The sequence below is a fragment of the Aphidius gifuensis genome, linkage group LG1, assembly GCF_014905175.1.
Source record: "Aphidius gifuensis isolate YNYX2018 linkage group LG1, ASM1490517v1, whole genome shotgun sequence".
Taxonomy (NCBI): Eukaryota; Metazoa; Arthropoda; class Insecta; order Hymenoptera; family Braconidae; genus Aphidius; species Aphidius gifuensis.
The window spans coordinates 28,858,165-28,880,009 of NC_057788.1; the positions used below are offsets into that span (position 1 = coordinate 28,858,165).

Here is a 21,845-nt window from a genome sequence, read left to right on the forward strand (position 1 = left end):
AATTGTTTATAGTTGATTATTTGCATGAAAATTTTTGAGCTTTTTTTTCTCATGGGAAATTAAAAATAAAGTCAATTTATAAATGATTTTTTTAAAAATTTTTATTTGAATTATCAAGTAGATATAAAATGTTTTTATTATTTTTATAAAATTCATTTTATTTTTACATTTATTTTAAATATATTTTCAAGATCAAAATTATTTTTATTATTCATGATTACATTTTTTTCTTTTATTTTATTTTTTATTCTTTCGGTAAAAATTTAAAAACAATATTTAAATTTTCCGTTGCAATATTCAATGATCGATTAAGTGAACTGTATGCACTTTCCCAACAAAATTCAATATTTTCTTTTAAATTCGATACTACTAGATCGCGATTTTGTAGAGCCACAATTGAAATTTTTCTCTCAACGTCAATGATTAAATCAGTTAAATTTGATATTTTAGTTTTTACATATTGTTGACATTCACTTATGAAGCTTTGAAATGAGTTACATTTATCTTGAATGTCTGTAAATTTAGCGAGTGTCTCATTGATTCCCTGAAAAATTAAATTTAAATTTAGTATATATATTTTAAGTGTGAATGTTTTATATCATCATAAAATATTACCAAAAAAATACTTGTAAAATTATCATTATGTAAAGTTTTATTAGTCTCCACGGATATACACTCATCTAAATCGGAAACAGCAATTTCATAAGCAAACGTTGCATTTTTGTATATTGTTGGAGAGATGTCATTATCAGTTGTTGATTCTTCAATTAAGCTAAGAGTATTTTCAACGAGATTATGTATATTAACAATTTCTTTTGATCGTATTTTTGATGTTGTGTCGGTCATGTAGTCTAAAAATTCTTTCAGTAATTGTTTCATAATCGATGCATCTCTCATTGCATTCATCAAAGATGAACTTACAACTTTTTTTTCATAACCAGGTTCAAAAGTAACAAATCCTTCCTGTTAAATTTATTATCATTATCATTTTTTTTTATACAATGTGTGAGTTAATTATTTAATCAAATAAAAAACTTACCTGGATTGTCACCATTGCTGCCAGCAAAAAAAATAAATTTATTAAAAATTTATTCATTTTTTTTTTCGAGTTTTAAAATCAAGTACACGAGATACGAGTTAAAATTAGATAATAAATACTTTGATGATACTTTGATTAAAAAATTGAAATATAATTTAACAAGACACAAAGAGCTGAATTGTTCTTAGATGTTACTATCGGTCTGATGTGGTCAAGGTCTATTCGACGACTACTTAAAAAAGCGATAACCGAGCTATATTTTTAAATCTATTTTAAAATATTTTAAAGTCGTTAAAAGTTGATAAAATAAGTGATAAAATAAAATCAAAAAAACATAATAATTTTAAAGAAAGTAAGTTAAAAATAAAAAAAAAAATTTAAAAATTGTGACTGGCCATTGAACTATAGCTGATAAATTGATAAAAAAATAAAAACTATTTTTAACGTGTTTCGACTTTGACTTTTTACTTTAAATAAAATATAAATTTTTAAATATTATATTGAATTTTTAGGAAATTTATAGATACAAATTTTTTGATCAATTATGTTGTCTTGAAAAATATGTGTTAATGAATGGAAAAAAAAATTAAAACTTCTCGTTTATATATCCATCGACCCAAGAACTATATAAACATTCCAAAGCTTAGATTAAACGTGAAAAAAATATATGACTAGTCATAAATTAGATTTTTTTTATCAAAAGACTGCTTTTTTTTTTTCACAAAACTTTATTTTATCAAATGAATTGTTATAATTTTTGTAAAACATATAATGCCTTGACATTTATCTTGTTTAATTTGTCGTTGAATTATTATTATTACAAGTATCAAGATTTTGAATAAATTTAAGTGATTCTTTAGATATTTTAAGCAATGTACTGTTTAAAGATCGATAACGAGCTTGCCAGCAATTTTGAATATCGTATTGTAAAGTTGTTATCATTCGGTATTTTTCCACAGTATTAAGTGTTCTTTTTATTTTTTCAATGTCATTGCCTAATTTTTCTCCATGATTTTTTATGCATACATCATATTCTTGAACAGTAATTGTCGAACAATTATTCATTAATTGATCGAATTTAAATTGAATTCTTTTTTCAGCCTGAAATAATTTATAAATTAGCTATTTACATATCCAACATGATTATATAATGTCTTGTTAATTTTTAAATATAAAAAACAAATAATCATACCGTATTAATTTTTTCAAAGTGGTCTCTTAAAAATTTTTCTTTTTTTGAAATTATACAATAATGTAAATCAATCATGGCGACTGAGTATGCATTGATAACATTATCTCTTTCCTTTCTAAAACACAATGGACTTGTTTTATTTTCGTGAACAATTTTAATATAATTTTCAGTTGATATCATTGCTTTTTCCACACTCAAATGTATATCAATCACAATTTTAAATCTTGTATTTGATATACCATCTTCCATATCACTTAAAATATTTTGTCTCATTCGTCTTATGGGATAAGCTTTCTGCATATAATTAATCAATTCTGAGTTGATCATATTTCCATCAAATGTTGGCTCAAAAATTGAAACATTTCCCTGTTATCACAGTTTAAAAATAAAAAAATAATTATATATGTATTGCATAAAAATATTGAGTTTAATATTACCTGAGCAACGATCATTCCCATCAGTTGAAAAAATATCAAAATTATTATTTTATTCATTGTCGTCATGAATATTATATGCAAGCTTATTATTATTTTTTTTTTTTTTGACTCTATCCCAGCTCTGCTTGTTGAATAAAATAAATAAATAAATAAATATTTTTATCAGTTTTAAAAATAAATAACTGACCGTTCTCACTGTTGAGTGTCTTCTTTATGACTGCCTCAATGATAAAATGAAAAAATAAAATGACAAACATTTTTGTGTCTATCGATAATAATAATGATGATCCACTGATATCTTTTTTTTTCACGGCACAAACATAAATTTGTTATCTAAAATTTAAAAAAAAAAAAAACTAAATATATTATTAAAATAAAATAAGTACAATATATTTTTTTTGAATACTTTTATTTCGAAAAATTTATTTTTTATTTATTTATATAGTATACAATTATTTAATATACATAAATTTTTTTTTTTTTCATTTTTCGATGACTTGTTGACAAGTTTAAATAAATTTCTATTGCAATTATTTGAAGTTGATTGTAGTCTGTTGAATTTAAAAGACTTTTAATTTTTTTTTTTATATAAAATTTATTATTTAATATTCACATATAGCAGGGCTATTAGCATATTCACGTAATTGTTGAGACACATGAGACAATGTGCTGTTCAACGATTGATATGGACTTTGCCAACAATCATAAATACTGGCTTCTAAATTTGTCATCAAGGGATTTGTATCCACTGTATTTAGCTCGTTTTTAATATCTTTTATATATTTTTTTAATTGTTGTCCATGATTTTTAACACATATATCATAATCAGCAACATAAAATTCCTTACATTCATTCATTATATCAACAAATTTTAGTCCAACTTGTTTCGTAATCTAAAAAAAAACGAAAAAAATTATTAATTTTATTTCTAATTGAAAATAAAAGACGAAAAATAAGAATAATATTTTATAATAAATAAAAAATCGTACCGATTCAACACTATGAAAATCGTTTTCCAAAAATTTTATTCTTTTAAATCGTATGCATTCATCCAAATCACTAACTGCAAGAGAGTATGCATTTGTAACAACAATTTTTTGCTTATCAAAACACGATGAATTAATTCCATTATCATGGGAAATTTTAATAATATTTTCAACTGACATCATAGCTTTTTCAACATTCAAATGTATATCATGCATGATTTTAAATCGTGTATTTGATATTCCATCTTCGACATCATTTAAAAGATTTTGCCTTGTTCGATTGATGGGAAATGCTCTCCACATGTAATTTATCAATGCCGAGTTGATCATACTTTCATCAAAAGTTGGCTCAAAAATTGAAATACTTGCCTGTCATTATCACAGTTGAAAAATAATTGTATTATTTTTTTATTTAAATTAAAATATTAAGTTAAATATTACCTCGATTCCCATCAGTTGAAAAAACACAAAAATTATTATTTTATTCATTGTCTTTATATAAGAATATTTTTTTTTAGTCTCGATCCCACTTCTGCTTTTCAGCAATTATTGACATAAATTCAACGTATATCAGTTATAAAAATAAAAAACTAATCGTCTTCTTTATGACTGTCTTAATGACAAAATTCTTCAATAACAAATAAACAAAAATAATAATAATATAAAATTTAAATATTTTCTTATCAATTTAAAAAAAAAAAAAAAAAAAACTAATCGTTGTGTTTTTCCACTGTCTGTTGCATTATATACTGTCTGTCGAAAAAATTTTAAAAAACCGAAAATATAAATCAATTATGTGTCTAGTCTTGAGTCAGGTCAAGTTGATAACAAAAATGACTCGACAGTTTAAAACAAAAATAGAAAATATCTAAATGAAACTTACAAAATAATAATAACAAAAAAAAAAAAAAAACAATATATTTTTAGTTATTATTATTAAAAAAAAATTAATTTATTTTATATTTTTATAGTACACTTGTTTAATACATGCATTTGTTTTTCTTTTTGCATTTTCCAATGACTCTTTAAATGGTTTATATGAATTTTCTATACAATTATTCATTGAAGCCACAAATTTTTTAATTAAATTATCTTTTTCCACTAGAAAATTATTTAAATCATTTTGTAAATTATTGATTATTTGACTGGCATCTAAATTTTTTGCATCGGTGCAGTTTTCAGTCACTAATGAGTCCATTGAATTTGAACAATTAGTTTTTGTTTTTTCAAAAATATTCACCTGCTTTTCACCATACTTAAAAAATAAATAGATAATTAATTAATTTAACAAAAATTAATAATACTATAATGTCATATTATAATTATTTTTTTTACCTCATAAATTGGATAAAGATATTTTTCCTCAAATTCAGTCTGTTTAGATTTCATGCAATTATAAATAGTACTGTTGATATTACTGTATGCAATTAAAATTAAATTTTTTTTCATCAAACAACGTGATGCATTTTTACCACCATTAAATGCATTTTCAATAATTTCATTGATATAATTATGAGCATTTCGAATGTCTAATGATATGTTATTTAAATTATTAAAACGTACTAATTTCAGTGCTGTATCACAATCATCAGCGATATTATTTAAAACATTATTTATAGCGTGGATTTTTATTTTTAAATTATTTATTCGTGAGCCGGTAAATGGCTCATCATTTGACAATGCCATGGAGTTTATTACCTTGAAGAACAAACAAAAAAAAAATCAAGGAAAATATAATTTTTAGAATTACTATTATTAAAGCTATATTTTTTTTTCTTCAACTCGACAGAGAAAATAATATTATAAATTTAAAAAGTTTTAGTTATTATTAGAGTTAAAAAAAAATTACCTGGATGATAATAAAAAACGTCGAGATAATCCACAATGTAGAAAATTTATTTTTATCCATATTTTATATTGAACAGTTTTTTTTTTTTTTAATATATATATTTTTTTTTTCATGTATTTAGACTGATGAAGACTTGTATTTAGACTGAATGTCATTTTTCACTACTTAGCTTGATAAATTTTTGGATTAAAATTGAAAAAAAAAAAAAAAGAAATTTAGGTGGTCTACTAAACACAAGTGTTATTTGTTTGCTCCAATTTAAAAGTTTAACGAAAATATTGACTTACAGATATTTTTTTTTTGTGTGTAACACTTGGCACTTTAAACAAAGATAGCAAGACAATTTTATTTATATTAGGAAATCTTATCGGGTGCTATCATGAATACATGATATTTCATAATTTTAAAATTTTATTTTAAATAATAAATAAACTCAATAATTATTTTCAATAATTTTTCAATAATTAGATAACTTGATAAATATCTTTCTACTTATCAAGATTATTAGAACAACTTTTATCAACTGGTATTTATGGTAATTTTGATATTTTAACTTGATGATACTTAAACCCACATAAATTTATATTATTCATGTCAACTGAAATATTTACTTTGAAATAATAAAATTAAAAAAGTCGAGCAAATAAAAAATAAAAATTAATGTGACGTTATATTTTTGTTAAGTACAAAATATTTAAATTTTTATAAAATTAGTTATAATAATTATACAATCATCCATAAAATTATTAAAATATTTTGTTAATTTAAAGGTTTTTATTTTTATAATAAGCTATTTATTTATTTTTTAAATTTATATTTTTTACACACGAGTTGAAACTGAGGGAGTTGAATCAAGAGGGTATATCTTTAGCCTTGAGGGTGCGATATTTCGGACGTAGTTGTGCCACGCCCCGGCTATGAGGACAAGATGATACCATTGCCTCTTCTCTTATCCTCCGAAAAACCCTCTTCCATTTCATACCACGAGAGATAATTAAAGATACAACAGCCAACGTGGCATCGTCGTTGTAGTTTTCTCGAGAGAGGAAAATTCAACTCTTCCCTCTTTCAAGAAAAAAAAAGACAGACTAAATTTACCACTCTCAAATATATATATATACAAAAAACAAGACAAAGAAAGACAATAATTTTATCTTCTTTATTTTTTACTAAAGTGGCTTATACAAGTGTGAAATTTTGCAAGCAATAAAATTTCATTATTCTCTCTCTCTTGGAATCATAATATTTTCATCTGTTATCTCTATTTTTTTTTCTTATTTTTTTGTTCCACTAGAACCTACGGTTTTTGGGTAAATTTAGCGGAAGAAAACTGGGCGTTATTATTTGCTTTTACCCCGGTACTTCGACAGATTTCTCAACCTTGCTCTCTTGCTTTTTTTATTTATTTTTATTTTTTTTTTCCTCATATTATTCTCCTCCCTTCATTTATATTTATTGTCGTTGTTCGACATTGAGAGTTTTAGACTTTAAAAGTTTAGATGAAATATACAAACTTTGTTTCCCATAAATTAGAATTTTTCTTTTTTTTTTTTATATTATCCCAAGAGTTTGTTATTTATATATTTGTTTTATACATTTTTTTTTTTTTTCAATTTCATATTTCACGGTGAAATTCTAAATTCGCTGAAAATATTTTAATAAAATAATATCTTTTATACAAACATTTGTGAAATATATATATGTAAATCAAAAAAAAAAACAAAAAAATATTACCAATGTTATAAATAAAAAGTTAAAAAAAAATTTATAAAAAGATAAGGATATATATATTTTTTTTACTCTTTGAAATTTTCCGGTTTGATACGAATAGAATGTGTTTTTGGAGGGTTATTTTGTGACTTTAGGGTGACAATAGAGATAAGAGCTGTAATCGAAGATTAATATAACCACCGGGTCATCTTGGTTTTCCCCAAACAACACTAATAATCAACCGCCAAACCCCCAACTCTTAAAAATAACCCTTTAAAAAATAAAAAAATATATTACCAATCTAAAATTTAAAAATCCATAAAAAAAAAATAACTTGTAAAGCAATACTTCTTTTATTTTATCTTAAAAAAAAAAAAAGTTTTCTATATGTTATCGATGTAACATGGTTACATCCGGTGCCTTTTGAAAATTCAACTCGGCGACACGCTTGACATCACCCTCGAGAAAACTTTTTCAACCCCCATCAAAAATAAAAAATAAAAAAAAATAGTATTTGCCCATATATACCTCTTGATGTACTTTTTTTTATTTTTTTATTTTCGCTGCGTGTATATATATAAGAATTGAGAATCGATATATCTACCTACCACTATTTTTTTTTTCCCCATCATTTCCTCACAAGAGTTTCTGCAACTTTACTCCGGAGGGAAAGGTGATGGTAGATATATAAAATATAGAATTTCTTTACCTCTCTCTTGGATGTTAAAATTTTTGTTCATGCCAAGTGCGAGGTAAAGAGAAAAAGCAATACTATATATCGCAATGACTTGAGGGGGTTGTTGAAAGTCAAAATGAGGGGGTTCTCCTTCTGCTCCTGCTGCCGTGTGGGACTGTGGGTGTGCAAACCGACTCTCTCGTTTTCAGTATACCTCTAGAATTTAAGGGGGTTTTCCGGATATTTATGTGACAGCAGCTGTAATGTTGGAGAAGCTCTCTCTACTATATACAAACCTCCGTTACTACTCCTCTTCACTCCTTATCCATACTGGAAAACGACCCTCTTTACTCTCTCCACATCCATATATATACACACCGTCTTGAATTCTCTGACTGTAAGCCCTCACGTTATATATACCCCCAATCGTTTGCTCCAAACAATTTCTTTCTTTGTTTTTTTTTATCATCATCGAGTTTTTTGTTTTTTGCAAAAAACAATTTCCATCAAGTTTAGAATTTATTTTAATTGTTTATTGTACTAAAATCATAATGCTTGTTTGTAAATTAATTTTTTTTTTTACTTTATGAAAACTTTATTTTGCTTTAGAGATTTTTTTTAAATTTTATTTTGTAATTTTAAATTAATTATAACAAGTGTTGTACGGATGAGCTGTACAATAAATTATAAAATAATAATTAAAATTTAAATATTAGATACTAATTTAGAATATTATATTTATTTAAGAAATTTTAATTTTTATTGTCTTGATATTATATGTAAATGTTTGTTTTAATATAATATTTTAGACAATGTAGTTGAATATTATTAATTTTTTTTTAGTAATATAAAATATATAGAAAATAGGGAGAATAAGAAAGTCAGGGTTTTATCTTGCAATTCCCAAAGATCTCATATTAAGCAAGTTTGAAGTTTTGTTAATTGCCCGTGTCGGTAATGAGACTAAACTATATTAAAAGTTTTCTTGAATTTTGTAGATGCCTTGTTCGTCTAGGCTTGGCCTTGCTTTAACTATGAGAAATTTTGTTAAGATCTTGTATATATTTCTATGTATATAGTTGAAGGATTTTGTATTCTCTTCTGGTATACGTATCTTCTCTTCTCCTTTATTTCATTTATTTATCTATCTATATCTAGATGTACATAGAAAGGATACAGTCTTAGAGGTAGTTGTTGTTGTGAAGCAACTTTTCTCTTTGGCATTTTCCACCTTCTACCCTCAAAATGGTAATTTTACTCGAGACACCTCTATTTCTATACCACAGGGATTGTCAAGAATTGACACTTGTTTATTCAAGGTCAACAAGATGTTGCTAACCTTTTTCAAAATTATTATTTCATTTTCTATTCGTTTCATTTTGTTTTTATCTTTTAAAATTTGTTTATCATATTATTCTTTGATAATTAATTGAAAAATATTTTTACGCTGATAGTTTTTATTTTAATTTTAATATTTACTTAAAAAGGTATATTTATATTCGAGTCTCTTATGGGAATTTTGTCACACGTGATGAATGATGAGTGGTAAATCAAACGAATTCAAAAAGGGTAAATTTGACAATGAAGCTGGACGCGTTCTGGCAACTGGTGGAATTTCATCGGTGCGTCACTCTTAGTGACATGGCTTTTTATATTTTTTTTTTTTATTGGATTTTTTTGTTGTTTCATCCCTCTAAATGCAAAAATCCCTCTTTATATATATCCAATTCCCAATAGACAGCTCCAATGGGCGAGTCTGTTGAAAAAAAAAAAGTGTAAAATTACTACGTTAAATTTTAAATATTATAACAAAAAAAAAAAAGAAATTTGGATAATGGTGAAAAAAAGAAAAATAATGTCAAGGGACAACGAGCGGTCTTTGTCAGTTATTCCTGATTAAAGAACTCATTTTCAAGCTTCTAGTTTGGCTTCATCAAAAAGTACGTCGTTTTCAGTTTGATCACAGATGAAGGAGGAGCAAATTTACTTTTAAAAGTTTGCGAGAATAAAAAAAGATAATAAAAGTTAAATTATTCTTTAGAAAAATAATATTAATTCAATTATTATCATTATTTTAATGCAAAATTAAATATATATTTTTGATTTACCAAGTTTATTCAAAAATAAATTCGTAACAAGTAGAATAAACCAATTTTCGATCAGACAGTCCACTTTTTATTATAGTAAAAAAAAGAAGTATTTCCCTAAACAAAACAAAATAAAACAAACTTTTCTGCTTAGCGACTTGTCAAATGTAAACATTATTTTGTCGTCACGCGATTTATGATTGTCATTTGGGTTTTTTTTTTTTTTATTTAGCAGACAGTAAATATATTTACATATAAAAATAAACGAGATAAATATGACATTGCGTGCACAATATTTTTGAAATCGTCGAATAATCAATTTGGTATTTATTGTGTTTTATCATCGTTGATTGCAAATACATAAATATTTTTTTCATATGCAAATATTATTAATAATAAAAATACAAATAAAAACTATTAAATATAAAAATTGATGGTAAAAAAAAATAAATATTTAATATGGTTGATTGAGTTAAGTGTACACATATGAGTTCAAGTGATAAGTAAGAAAAATTTTCCAGTATATTATATAGCCAATGGGGGTTGTAAAAGTGAAAGAAAAAGTCAATAATAAAAAAATAATAAAATGACGACCCGTGCGTGATGGCATGTGCCACACACACATGACAAAAAAAATACATAGAAAAAGATGAAATTTTAAAAAAAATTTATAAGAAAAAATAAAGAATTCTTGACGATAAGAAAATGTAAATTGAGACTTTTTTTTTTCCTTTTTTTTCTACCGTGATGGCACTTGAACGACTTTTCAATCTCTTTTTTGAATACTTTCTATCGAAAGATGATTTATTGCATGAAGTATATATCCTACAGAAAAAAATAATAAAGAAAAGCCATCAAACTTTGAGAAAAAGAAAAAAAAAACAATTTCAAAGATAACAAATAAAAACTGACCGTTCAGACAATTCGCTTTTCATCAATTGGTTTGTGAAAATGCTGACGATTCAAATCACATATCAGGCTTTTTATGTTTTTCTTTAGATCAATTTATTTTCACAAAGCTCGTGTACAATTCAAAATGACACACGAGTCAAACGATTAAATTACGTGTGAATTGAGTCATAAAATTGATATTAAAATTTCAGTAATAATCATGAATAACAAAACAAAAAAAAAAAAATTCAAATAACATACATGATAAAATAAAAAAACATTTCAAATAAAATTAGGAAAAAAATGATTTTAAAATATTCATATGTGTTTGGGAATAAAAATGAATTGCAGAATGAAATAAAAAAAATAAAAAAAATAGTAAAAGTAGAGAAAGAAAATAGAGAATCATCCCCTTGAAAATTTAAAGTCAACTTTCGCTTTTCTCGTGCTATGTACAGCAGTACCGCCTGGTCGTTTAGTTTTCCCTTTTCTCATACCCATTTTGATAAAACTCCTCTCGTTTTTTTTCCTCCTACCTGAGAGAGTCAAGGTAATGCTCCGTGTGCAATAAATGCTAGTTGTTGAATGGACAAAACTTTGTCACTTGAATATTTGCGCATGATCAAATAAAGCCACGTGGAAAAATCCAAACCACCACCTCGTACTACAACATTAATAAAAAATCTTTTATTTTATTTTTTCATTTTTTTTCTTCGATCTAGTCATAGTCAAACTTGTATTACTAAGAAAGCGTGGGTTTCAGGCTTGCAACACGTTCGTTCTTTTACTTTTGAGCTTTTTTTTTTTTCTTCCTTATTTCACTCTGCTATTTTATTTTATTTTTTTCTTTCCTCTTCCTTTTTATCTCATTCCCTATTTTTTCAAGATTTCCCTCAACGCGTGCTCTCGTTTTTTTATTATTCCATTTTCATCCTCTAACGAGACCCAGAGTGTACGAGTTTCGAATAATAAAAATTCAAAAACCATCCCTTTGTTATATATTTGAATTTTCTTCAACAATTTTTTTATTATTATTTTGTTGTAATTTATTTTTTTTACAAGTGTATTTACATATTTTCATTTAAGAAAAACATGTAGGCAATTTTTTTAACTTATTTTTCTTAAGTGTTTTTTTATTTAAAACTTTTTTTTTTTTATCGTGTGGGATTTCATTTCATATTGGATGTTAAATGCCGCAGGTAGTTTGTGAGTGCCAAGGGTACCCGCCAATAGGACAATACTTGTTCTTTCATTTTGAATTAATGGCAAATCCATAGCAACCCTCATGTGCTTACGGCTGAGCTTTTGAGGTGGTATATATATTTTTTGGTGCTTTAGAATCAAACAGCAAGCACCATCTGTCGCGAAAATATCCTACGCTTTTATCTACTATTTTATCTATCGCACTTTAATTTTTACCCGTCGAGAATTCGCTCAGAAGATATATCCATACACAAGAATTTCGTTGATAAAATAGCGTTCATGAATGCCAACTTGCTAGGGAATTTTCTTCAAAGCTTTTCCTACCAAGAAAATAGAAAAACTCATTTTTTTTTCATCTATATTTAACAACTTTATTCATTGTTGCATTAATTTCTATTGAAAAAAATAACAAACAATAATTTGCAAACAATTTTAACTTGAAAAAAAAATAGGTATCTATTGAAAATTCAATTATTTATCATAATTAATTCAACAATTATATTTAATTAAATTTTTTAAAATTAATTTACCCAAATGTTTTTTGATAATATATTGCGTGAGCCAGACAATTCATCAATATCTAATCTAATATAGAAAAATAAAATAAAAAAAAAAAGAAAAACCCCCAGTTTTGAGGGGTAAAGTTAACATAAATTTGATAATACGCCCTTCGATTATTGTTACTATTATGCGGATGGATGACAACATACACCAATGCAATTGCATATGTTATACACATGAAAAATATATATTGTGTATATATATAGAAACATTAAATGATGCGTGCACCCAGTCGACGACTTAAGCCTATTTCACAGTACGAGTTGAGTGAGGGTGTATTGAATATTCTGAGCTTTGGGTTATATTTTTCGGGGTGAGAAAGATATTACTAGCAACTGCAGCAAATGGAAAAGCACACAACCACGATTCAGCATAATCTTCCTATGGTTGACCGGCAAGGGTAACCTATAATAAGATATTACGGATTACGACTGTAATCCATCGGTCGTCTACAAATTTATTGTTTAAAAAAAAAAACATTTTAAAATTTTCCAAATACAAAATTTTAAAATAAATATATTTTACTACTAAGTTAATTAAGTTTGAGAAGATCTAATCAACAAACGATTCGATGAAAATAGTCCATGAATATTTAGAGATAAAGTTAGTGGGTGATGAGATGATATTGCGTGCGTGTTATTTTCGAAGGGTTAGAGAGAAAATTAGAATTCGATCCCCCGCGAAATTGGTGTCAAAATATTTTCAAACAAAAAACAAATACGCATATCAAAGAACGTTTGTATATATACAGTAGTAGCCCCTTGTCATGATTTTACAATCTCCAGAATTTTACCCTTCTATATTAACAATTTTTTTTTTTTCATACTTTTTAATTTATTTAGTTGTTTTTTTTTGCTAGTCAGAGAGTGAAGGCATTTTAGCCAAAAAAGGGGGATATAAATTTACAGTGTAGAAATATGTATACAGGGTACAAAAATATGCCCCGCGGTGACGCAGTTGCCTGAGGGGGTTTTTCCTAACCGATGAGATTTTATCCAAATGGTATTCATGAGTTGGTGTATATATATTTTCTGTATGCACAAGCTAAAATCTCCCTCTCACTTTTGGTGTATATACAACTCGCAACAATAAACCCCCCATGGGAGATGAAAGTCGTGCGATAACATATTCCTCAATGGACATTTCTATTATTACTTGAAATCATTGTTGATTTATCGTGATTATAAACTCTTGAATATTGATCTAATAATCGATCATGAAACAAGTTTATTTTTTTTTTTATAAAAATAATTTTTTAATTATTATTTTATATGAATTTAATTGTTATCTAAACCACCTATTCTCAGTAATCAATACTCAATATTTTTATTTTCATCATGATACTGCAGATTCTACTGATGAATTAAAAAAAAATATCAAAAGCTTTTATCAAATAAATTTAGTGTATTAAAATAAAACTAAAATAATTTTTTTTTTAAATAATAAATCATGGGTATATATTTATGCTGACTTTAATTCAAAAAAACAACACGTGTTTGTTGGAATTCATGTGACCACGATTGTCAAAGATTGAAAGTGTATGTTAGACATCGCAATATGGTACAAAATGTTTATACATAAAACAATATTTTTCTCCCCTTTTGAATGGTCTGAATGTAATTAGTTTTTAGCCCCAATGGCTATGATACATTCAAGGGCTAGAGCAGGCTAGAGTAGTCCATAGTGCGTAAAGTTGTACTGTAAAAGGTGGTGGTGGAAGTGGTGGTGGATATATTTTTTTTGAAACGCCTCGATGGCGCCTAGAGAGTCCCATCTCATTTCATCTACAATTCTACACATCGAGTTAGAGATATATATAAAAAAGGGGAACTGGTGAGCTTTTATACACACGTATATATAAATACAAACTCACGCACTGCGTTCTTATACATAACACAGAGGGGTGGGTGTATTGCCTAAGGGTGATTTCAGTTTGCCAGGGGCACTCTTGGCAAGTGCACCTATTGTCTGAGTGCAAGAACCTGAAAATACGTTTATCGACCCTTCAAAAGTTTTAGTTTGTCTGTTTTGATTTTTCATAAACGTCAGTACCAATTCTGAGATTCTTGTGTTTAGTGCTTTCAAAGCACTCTTAACCTTCTTTTTTTTTTTATTTTTAAAAGTTTTAAAAATTATGTGATATTTTTTTGTGCAATTTAATTTAATGGCCAATGATAGTTTAATTATTTTCTGTGATTATTATTATTGGGAAATTCTGTGTTTTATGTTATGATTTAATTTTTTTATTTTGTCTAGTTATTATATCATGAAAAAGTGTGATCAAAATTTTCGATTTGATAGTGATGTTAAATAGTGAATTGAAAATTTATTTGTCTACTAGTTTTTAAATAGTTTATATTTTTTTTTTTGGATTGTTAAAAAATGGCGTTAAATAATAGTAAACGAAGAACTTTTCATGTCGATTGGGATTCGCCAAGTACTGAAACAGGAACTGTTAAACGACGACCATTATCAATGGATATATCAACTTCAAATTTAACATGTTTTGAAAATACAGAATATTATGAGCTAAAAGATTGTGTTGGTGGTATTAATTTACAACTTGTTAAATCAATTGATAATAGTGTAAAGTTAAAAACATCAAAAAACAAAAGACCAAGTATTTTTAATTCTGATAAAGTTAAAAAATCTTTGTCAAGTAGTATTGATATAACAAAAAAAATTGTTGTAGAATCAAGACCAATAAAACAAGTATCAAAGCTAGCAATTAAAAAAGAATTTGGTCTTAAATTAACAAAAGATTTAGAATTAAAATCAAAAGGTAAATTAAGTGATTGTGAAAAAACACCAACTGGAATACCAAAACCAAAAATAAATAAATCAATGACAATAAAAAAACAAAAAAAAATTGTTAATTCAAGTTCTGAAAGTTCTGGTATTGGTTCACCTTTATCACCACTTTCACCACAAAATGATGTAAATCGTGAAACAATAAGTAACAGTGCAAGTAAAAGTTCTGGTTTTGGATCACCAGATTCACCGGATTCACAGCTTTCTCCTGACAGTCAACAGTATGCAGCTCTTTATCTCATTCAACAACAGCTGGAGAAGCTACACAATTGTTCATGTGAAAGAAGACAAGCCGAGGTATATATGAATCATTAAAGATTCTAATAATAACTTAAGATACTTTTATTTTATATTTAAACTTTTTTAAGATTTAAATATTTCAAGAAAACTTGACAAAATCTTTTCAATTAAATTTTTTTCATATGCGGTTTTATTTGTGGACATTAATTATTTCACAATATTGATTAGAAAAACAAAAAAAAAACCTGAAACTAGCCCCTTAAATATTATAGAAAACTCGGCGTGAAAAAAGCGCGGTTTTTTTTTATTTCCCAACTGTGTTTGGATATATAACCAATATAAAATGCAGAGGGTGGAAAAAAAGAAAAAAAAATATATATCGAATATTTCTTTAGTGTATTTTGGCATACATATTTCGATTGTATACATGTGGGACGAAGGAATATAAGAAGGAGGGTTATAGACCTTTTCAGGTCCCGCAAGATTGCCGCGTCTAGCATCAACGCAAGACTCATAAATCTTCTGAGTCACATTGTGGGGTGCCGAGTAAACTTTTATTCTTTTTTTTTTTTTTTATGTATATACACAGTATTTGTGTGCATATACACACCCTATGATTGCATGCCCACGTGGTGTTGAGGAATTACGAGAAAGCTCACACCCTTCGCCACAACGGGTGAATCTTCAAAGTGTGTAAGCACGCGCATTGTGCAATGAAGAAAATTTAAGAGAAAGGGAAAGTTCATTCACAATATAAGGGTGAGATAAATATACTCTAGTTTTATTTTTATTTTATCATTTTCTTTTTGATATCATGTGAGTTTGTCTAGGGTATTTTTGTCGATTGAAAATATTTGAAAAATTGTCAACAGAGGTAGACACTTGATGTATCTAAATTTTTGCAAAATTTTTTATCTCTTTGTTTCGAAATTCGAATCAATTTATTGACTGATGCGAATTATGAAAAATGAGATTTATTAAAAATTTTATATGCCTTTTTTTCGTTTTAATATAATATTTTTATGGAATTTTTTTTGGACTACTGACCATGCAGGTAATTAAATGAAACCTCACGAATATGATACATCAAACGACATACTGAAATTTAGCCTACGGATATTTTGAGTAAATTGGTCCTCTCATGATATAACCTTTTTACCTCACAGGGTGCTTTGTCTCTCTTCCTCTCCCTCTTTCTCTGTGTGTGTGTATGTTGTTGAGCATTCGCCTTTTCCGCTTTAATCCCTACATGAGTTCACATCAAATATCGCCTTTGCTACGTTCAATCTATGCCTCAAAGGCTTTTTCACTTTTAACATCTCACCCCCTAACATCACAAGTGCATGAAAGACATCCACAACAGGTGAATTTTCTTTCTTTGCTCTTTGCTAGATTTTGAAACCTCTTTATCCCTAAAAAAAAGCTCTTTTTTTTTTTTTTTTTTTTTCTTGTATTCTTTTTGTGGTTGTCAAGGGAAACACACATGATTTTTTTTTTTTTTGTCGTGAGCACGTTGTTTGATGCCTGAGGATAAAAAAGTGACTTATCCCTACAATCTGTAGAAAAGAAAAATTGAATTTCGCATAAAGCAGACTTATTAATAATTAATTTTTACATTATTTATATTTATTTATCCAAAAATAAAAATAAAAACTTTAGCAAAAAATAGTTATTAGCATTTTAAAATTCAGTTTTTATTTAAAAAAAAAAAACATACTATGAAGAAAAAAACGAAAATCAAGATTTTAGTATTCTTTAGAAAATCTGAAAATCTTTCAAAACACCCCATTGATATGTTGCCAAATCGAGGATATTATTTTAAAAAAAGCTTTACGCATCTTACTCAAAAATATATTACCGCAGGCTTTGTGTAAGAACTGTATTATATATTAAATTTTGGTGAAACTGGAGAATTGAAAATTCAGAGGGTTGAAAAAGGAGAAATTGTTGTCCACCACGTGTACCGGAAGGAAATGAGCTTTTACGGGTCGCGAACCACTTAATTACGTTCCAAAATCAAGATAATATATATCTATCTAAATTTTGAATTCTCTGTTATATTTGACTCTTTGGCTTTGACATTTGATCTGTATATTAACTAAAGAAATTTAGGGGTAGAAATACCCACACAATTAAAAATATATAAATATCTGTTTGAAGGATATATTCATATAAAATTATTTGTCTGATGAGTATTTCGCCACCATATATAAATATGCAGATTTTATTCTAATGGCATAATGCCATCATCATGTCTGGCTAGCTTGGTGATATTTTAACTGCGTTGGGGGATGAAATAGCCATATTATATATTTTCAAATGTATATGGGTGTTTTGTAATTTTCCGTTATGATAATAGCCGTATCTTTAAAACCTTCTTTGGCTAGTCCTTGGTATATTCTTGTCGCTGTTGTTGTTGTTGAAGTTGTTGGCTATGGAGTTGGAGGTATAATAACAATTATCATTGATGTTGTCACCAACACATTTGAACTTTATATTTACTTGTCAAGCTAAGATATGTCACAGACAATCTTGTATCGTGACCGTCATTGTGGATCAACGCACAAATGCGTTTATAATATTCACCCTGTGTATACACACTACAGTTGAAAGGGTATGCTGTAAATATAAGGGTACATAGTGATATAAAACTTGACTATATATATATTTTTTTTTACACTGTATAAGAATTTTATTTTATTTAAATTTTAACATATCGATTTTATATTTTTTTTTAATCAACAAAATAATTTATTATTGTTTAAGATACATTTCTTTTTGAATTAAATATTTCATTTTTTTTTGTGAATTTAATAGATTTAAATTTATAATTCATTTTTAAATTTGATTGTCGTTTGATTTGGTATAAGTTCATGTGTAAAAGACCCCATGATAATATCGATCAAGGGACAGATGATGATTAGAAAACGTTGTTGGAGCTGTCAAGTGTACATCAGTCAGTCTGATGCGTCAATTACAGTATAATATATAGAGAAAGAGAATAGTTGTCGACATTTTATCTTAGCAGTATTGTATATGATGATAGAAGCGCGCGCGCATACACATTTTCAATCACATATATAGTTGTTGAAGCGCGTTGCTTTTGGTTGCTTTGAACACGATCAGTCCGTCGAGGACCCTCGTAAGAGGGTAGTGTTATTATCCGTGTTTTTATATTTTTTTATAACAATTTTTTTATTTAAATAAATCTTATTAAATTTTTCAAAGTTAAAAAAAAATTTTCAAATCAAAGTTTAGTGTTGAGTTCAAATCAAATAAAAAAAAAAAAATTAAAAACTTTTTGTATGTTTATAAAAATGTATCGAAAATGTCGAATCCATCAGGAATTAAACAGCCAAATATATTTCAAAAATCACAAACAGGCACAAAGCCAAAATCAAAATTGGCAAAATTAGCTTCATCAAAATTTTCACCTAAAAAACAACAACAACAACGTACAACAATACCAATTATCAATGAAATTCCAACAGTTAATAATCAAGTTACAAATTTATTAAATCAACAACCTGATCGTTCATGTATTAAATCACCGAAATTATCATCATCACCAAAACGTTCACCAAGGCATCATCAAGAGACAAGTAGATTAGTATCATTTGAAGAAGATTTTAATCAAGATAACATGGGTTTAGCATATGGTCCAGTATCAATGACTCAAAATGATGAACCAACAATGTCATTTGTTGAATTTGAATCACTTTATAATATGGAAAAAGAATTGGGACAAGCAAGAATTGATACAATTGCTGAACTTGATGATAAATGTATATTTGGTGGTTGGTTTGGTACTAGACGTGGTGTTTACACTGAATTACCAGATCCATGTAGAAATTTTGATTGGATGAAAATACCAAGTGTCTCAATTATAACACCTAGCAATCAAATACCAACTGAAGGTTTTAGTTTTGCACCTGGATGGTCAATCAATGCTGAGCATTTTTATCAATGGCAACAAAAAGGAAAAAATATACTACAGGTTTGTTGATCTGTTTAAAAAAAAACAATATTTTCATAATTATTTCTACAATTTTAATTGATTCAATTTTATCTTCTTTTTTTTTTAAAATAATATAAAATTACCTGTCAACTGCAGAATTTAAATTTTTTTCCATCTCATCTCATGGTGCTTTTTAAATTTTTTTTTTTTTAATTTTAAAAGTGAAAATTCAATGTTATCAAATCATAATGAAAAATAAAAATAAATAAACCCACAAATGAATAAAAACAGAGATGAAAAAAAAATTTAAAACAACAACAACAACTGGACCCCAATAGCTACGAATTAATCGAAACACCGGAAGCAATTTGGGATATATATTTTTCAGTGTGTGTGTGTGTGATACCTATATCGTAACCACTAGCCCGTATAAATGCCCCGATGAGTAGCCAATAAATTCTCATTACTTTGGTGATAGTTTATACCTGTGCCATCACCATAAAATTTTATTTAACAATATATTTATTATTTTATTATTTGACAAAATCCATTCACAATTTCCATTTAATAATATGATGAAATGTGAAAAAATTTAGATGAAAATTTAATGATCTATAAAGATAATATTTGGCAAGAAAAAATAAAAATATATATTAAATGTGATATGGGCAATTTTCTAGTCCACTTGGTTCGTTGGTTATAATAAGAAATTTGAGGGTCTTTTTTTTTTTTCTGGGGTTGTGTATATACTACAGTATTTTTATGAGCAAAAAATATATTTAAACATTTGTTGATGCACAAGGATTTTTCATGGTATAAGAAAAAAAAAAAAAAAAAAAGAGTCTAAGATGAGGCATAGTTTAGTATTCTTGATGCTGGTGGTGGTGATGATGATGGTGATGGTTGAATTGAGAAAAGATATAGAAAGGGCAAGTCTATCAAATATGCCGCCTGAGGGTGTCAAGATACTTTGATCAACCCTCAGTGTGCCCTGAGGATTCTCTTTCCAGATGTTTACTCTAAGGGATGTGCAGCTACCAGCATCTTTTAGCTAGTCTTATTGCAAATATATATACATTTTTTTTTCTTTCATGAAATATATATTTTAAAAAGTCTTTTTTTACTACTTGAATATGTATTTCTTTATATTTTTCGCTGTTTTTACTGCAAAGTTTTTTTTATTTATTTACTTATACCAAGCTGCAGTGTTTAAAGATTTATATTCATTTCTGCAAATTGAAGTGAGTAATCGTAAAAAGAAAATAACATCTTGGAAATATTATTTTAGATAAATAAATTGTCTTGTTTTTGTTATATCTTTATTTATTATTTTTTTCTAAATAAAAAAAAATAGAATAAAAAAAATTGGCTGACGTGTTTTGGAATGAGTATACTCTCTTTTTAGTTACCGTCGTCTAGTGAGCAATTTTCGCGGGGTGGCAAATTGGCAATTGGTGAGTAACCGATTTAGGTTACACTAAATATATAGGTATATCTTATATATTGAAAATGTACATATAACACGTGAGGGAGAGTAAAAGTTTTCGCGTAGTTATATACATTTTGGAGGGTTGATAAGTATACAAAATGAATCGTAGGGACTACCCCAAGGCAAAGAACCACCAAAAATATTTTCATCTATATACACTGCAATAACTGTGTAACAGTAATAAACGTGTACATTTTATTTATTTTTATTTTTTTTTTGTTCTTCATTAAACACTAAAATAAATCTCAAATGTTATCGTATATTTAACAGAGTATGAGTCATAAGTTCATATATATTTGTTGAAGAAAATATACACCCACAATAATATATTAGATAAAATTGTAACTTGGTCTCAATCACGCCTCCCTTGATAGTTTTGTACAAATGCCATATTATCTTGCTGTTGTTCCAGCTGCTAGGGTGGATATTGCAATAAGAGGGTAGGCTCAAAGTTCAATTGATTCTTCAAAATTCAATAATTATTATTGACAAATTCATAGTAAAAAAATTTAATTTTTCCTTTAAAATTCGTTAACAAGTTTTTGTGGATAATATTTTCTAATTAAATTTTTTTTTTTTAAAGACTTTTCATGGGTCTTAAAGATGACTTGATCATTTTACAATTTCTTTCAATATTTTTAACAGAATTTAATTTTAATAATTTCACGTATTTTTAAATGATTTTTTTCTTTTTCAAATAATTTTGCTGATTTCAA

The 21,845-nt window shown here is 26.8% G+C and overlaps 1 protein-coding gene across 3 annotated transcripts in view; it reads left to right on the forward strand.

The window, feature by feature from the left end:
• LOC122860119 (protein sickie-like) overlaps nt 1-21,845 on the forward strand; it is a 112,343-nt gene that overhangs the window by 10,141 nt on the left and 80,357 nt on the right. For 2 of the 3 annotated variants that reach the window (XM_044163780.1, XM_044163781.1), the window contains exon 1: nt 18,996-19,679. The exons of the other annotated variant lie outside the window; for it this stretch is intronic. In XM_044163780.1, the coding sequence (XP_044019715.1) occupies nt 19,011-19,679 (669 nt within the window). In that variant the 5' untranslated portion in view covers nt 18,996-19,010. Of the gene's footprint in view, nt 1-18,995; nt 19,680-21,845 lie in introns of those variants that run through there. 3 annotated transcript variants of the gene reach the window in all.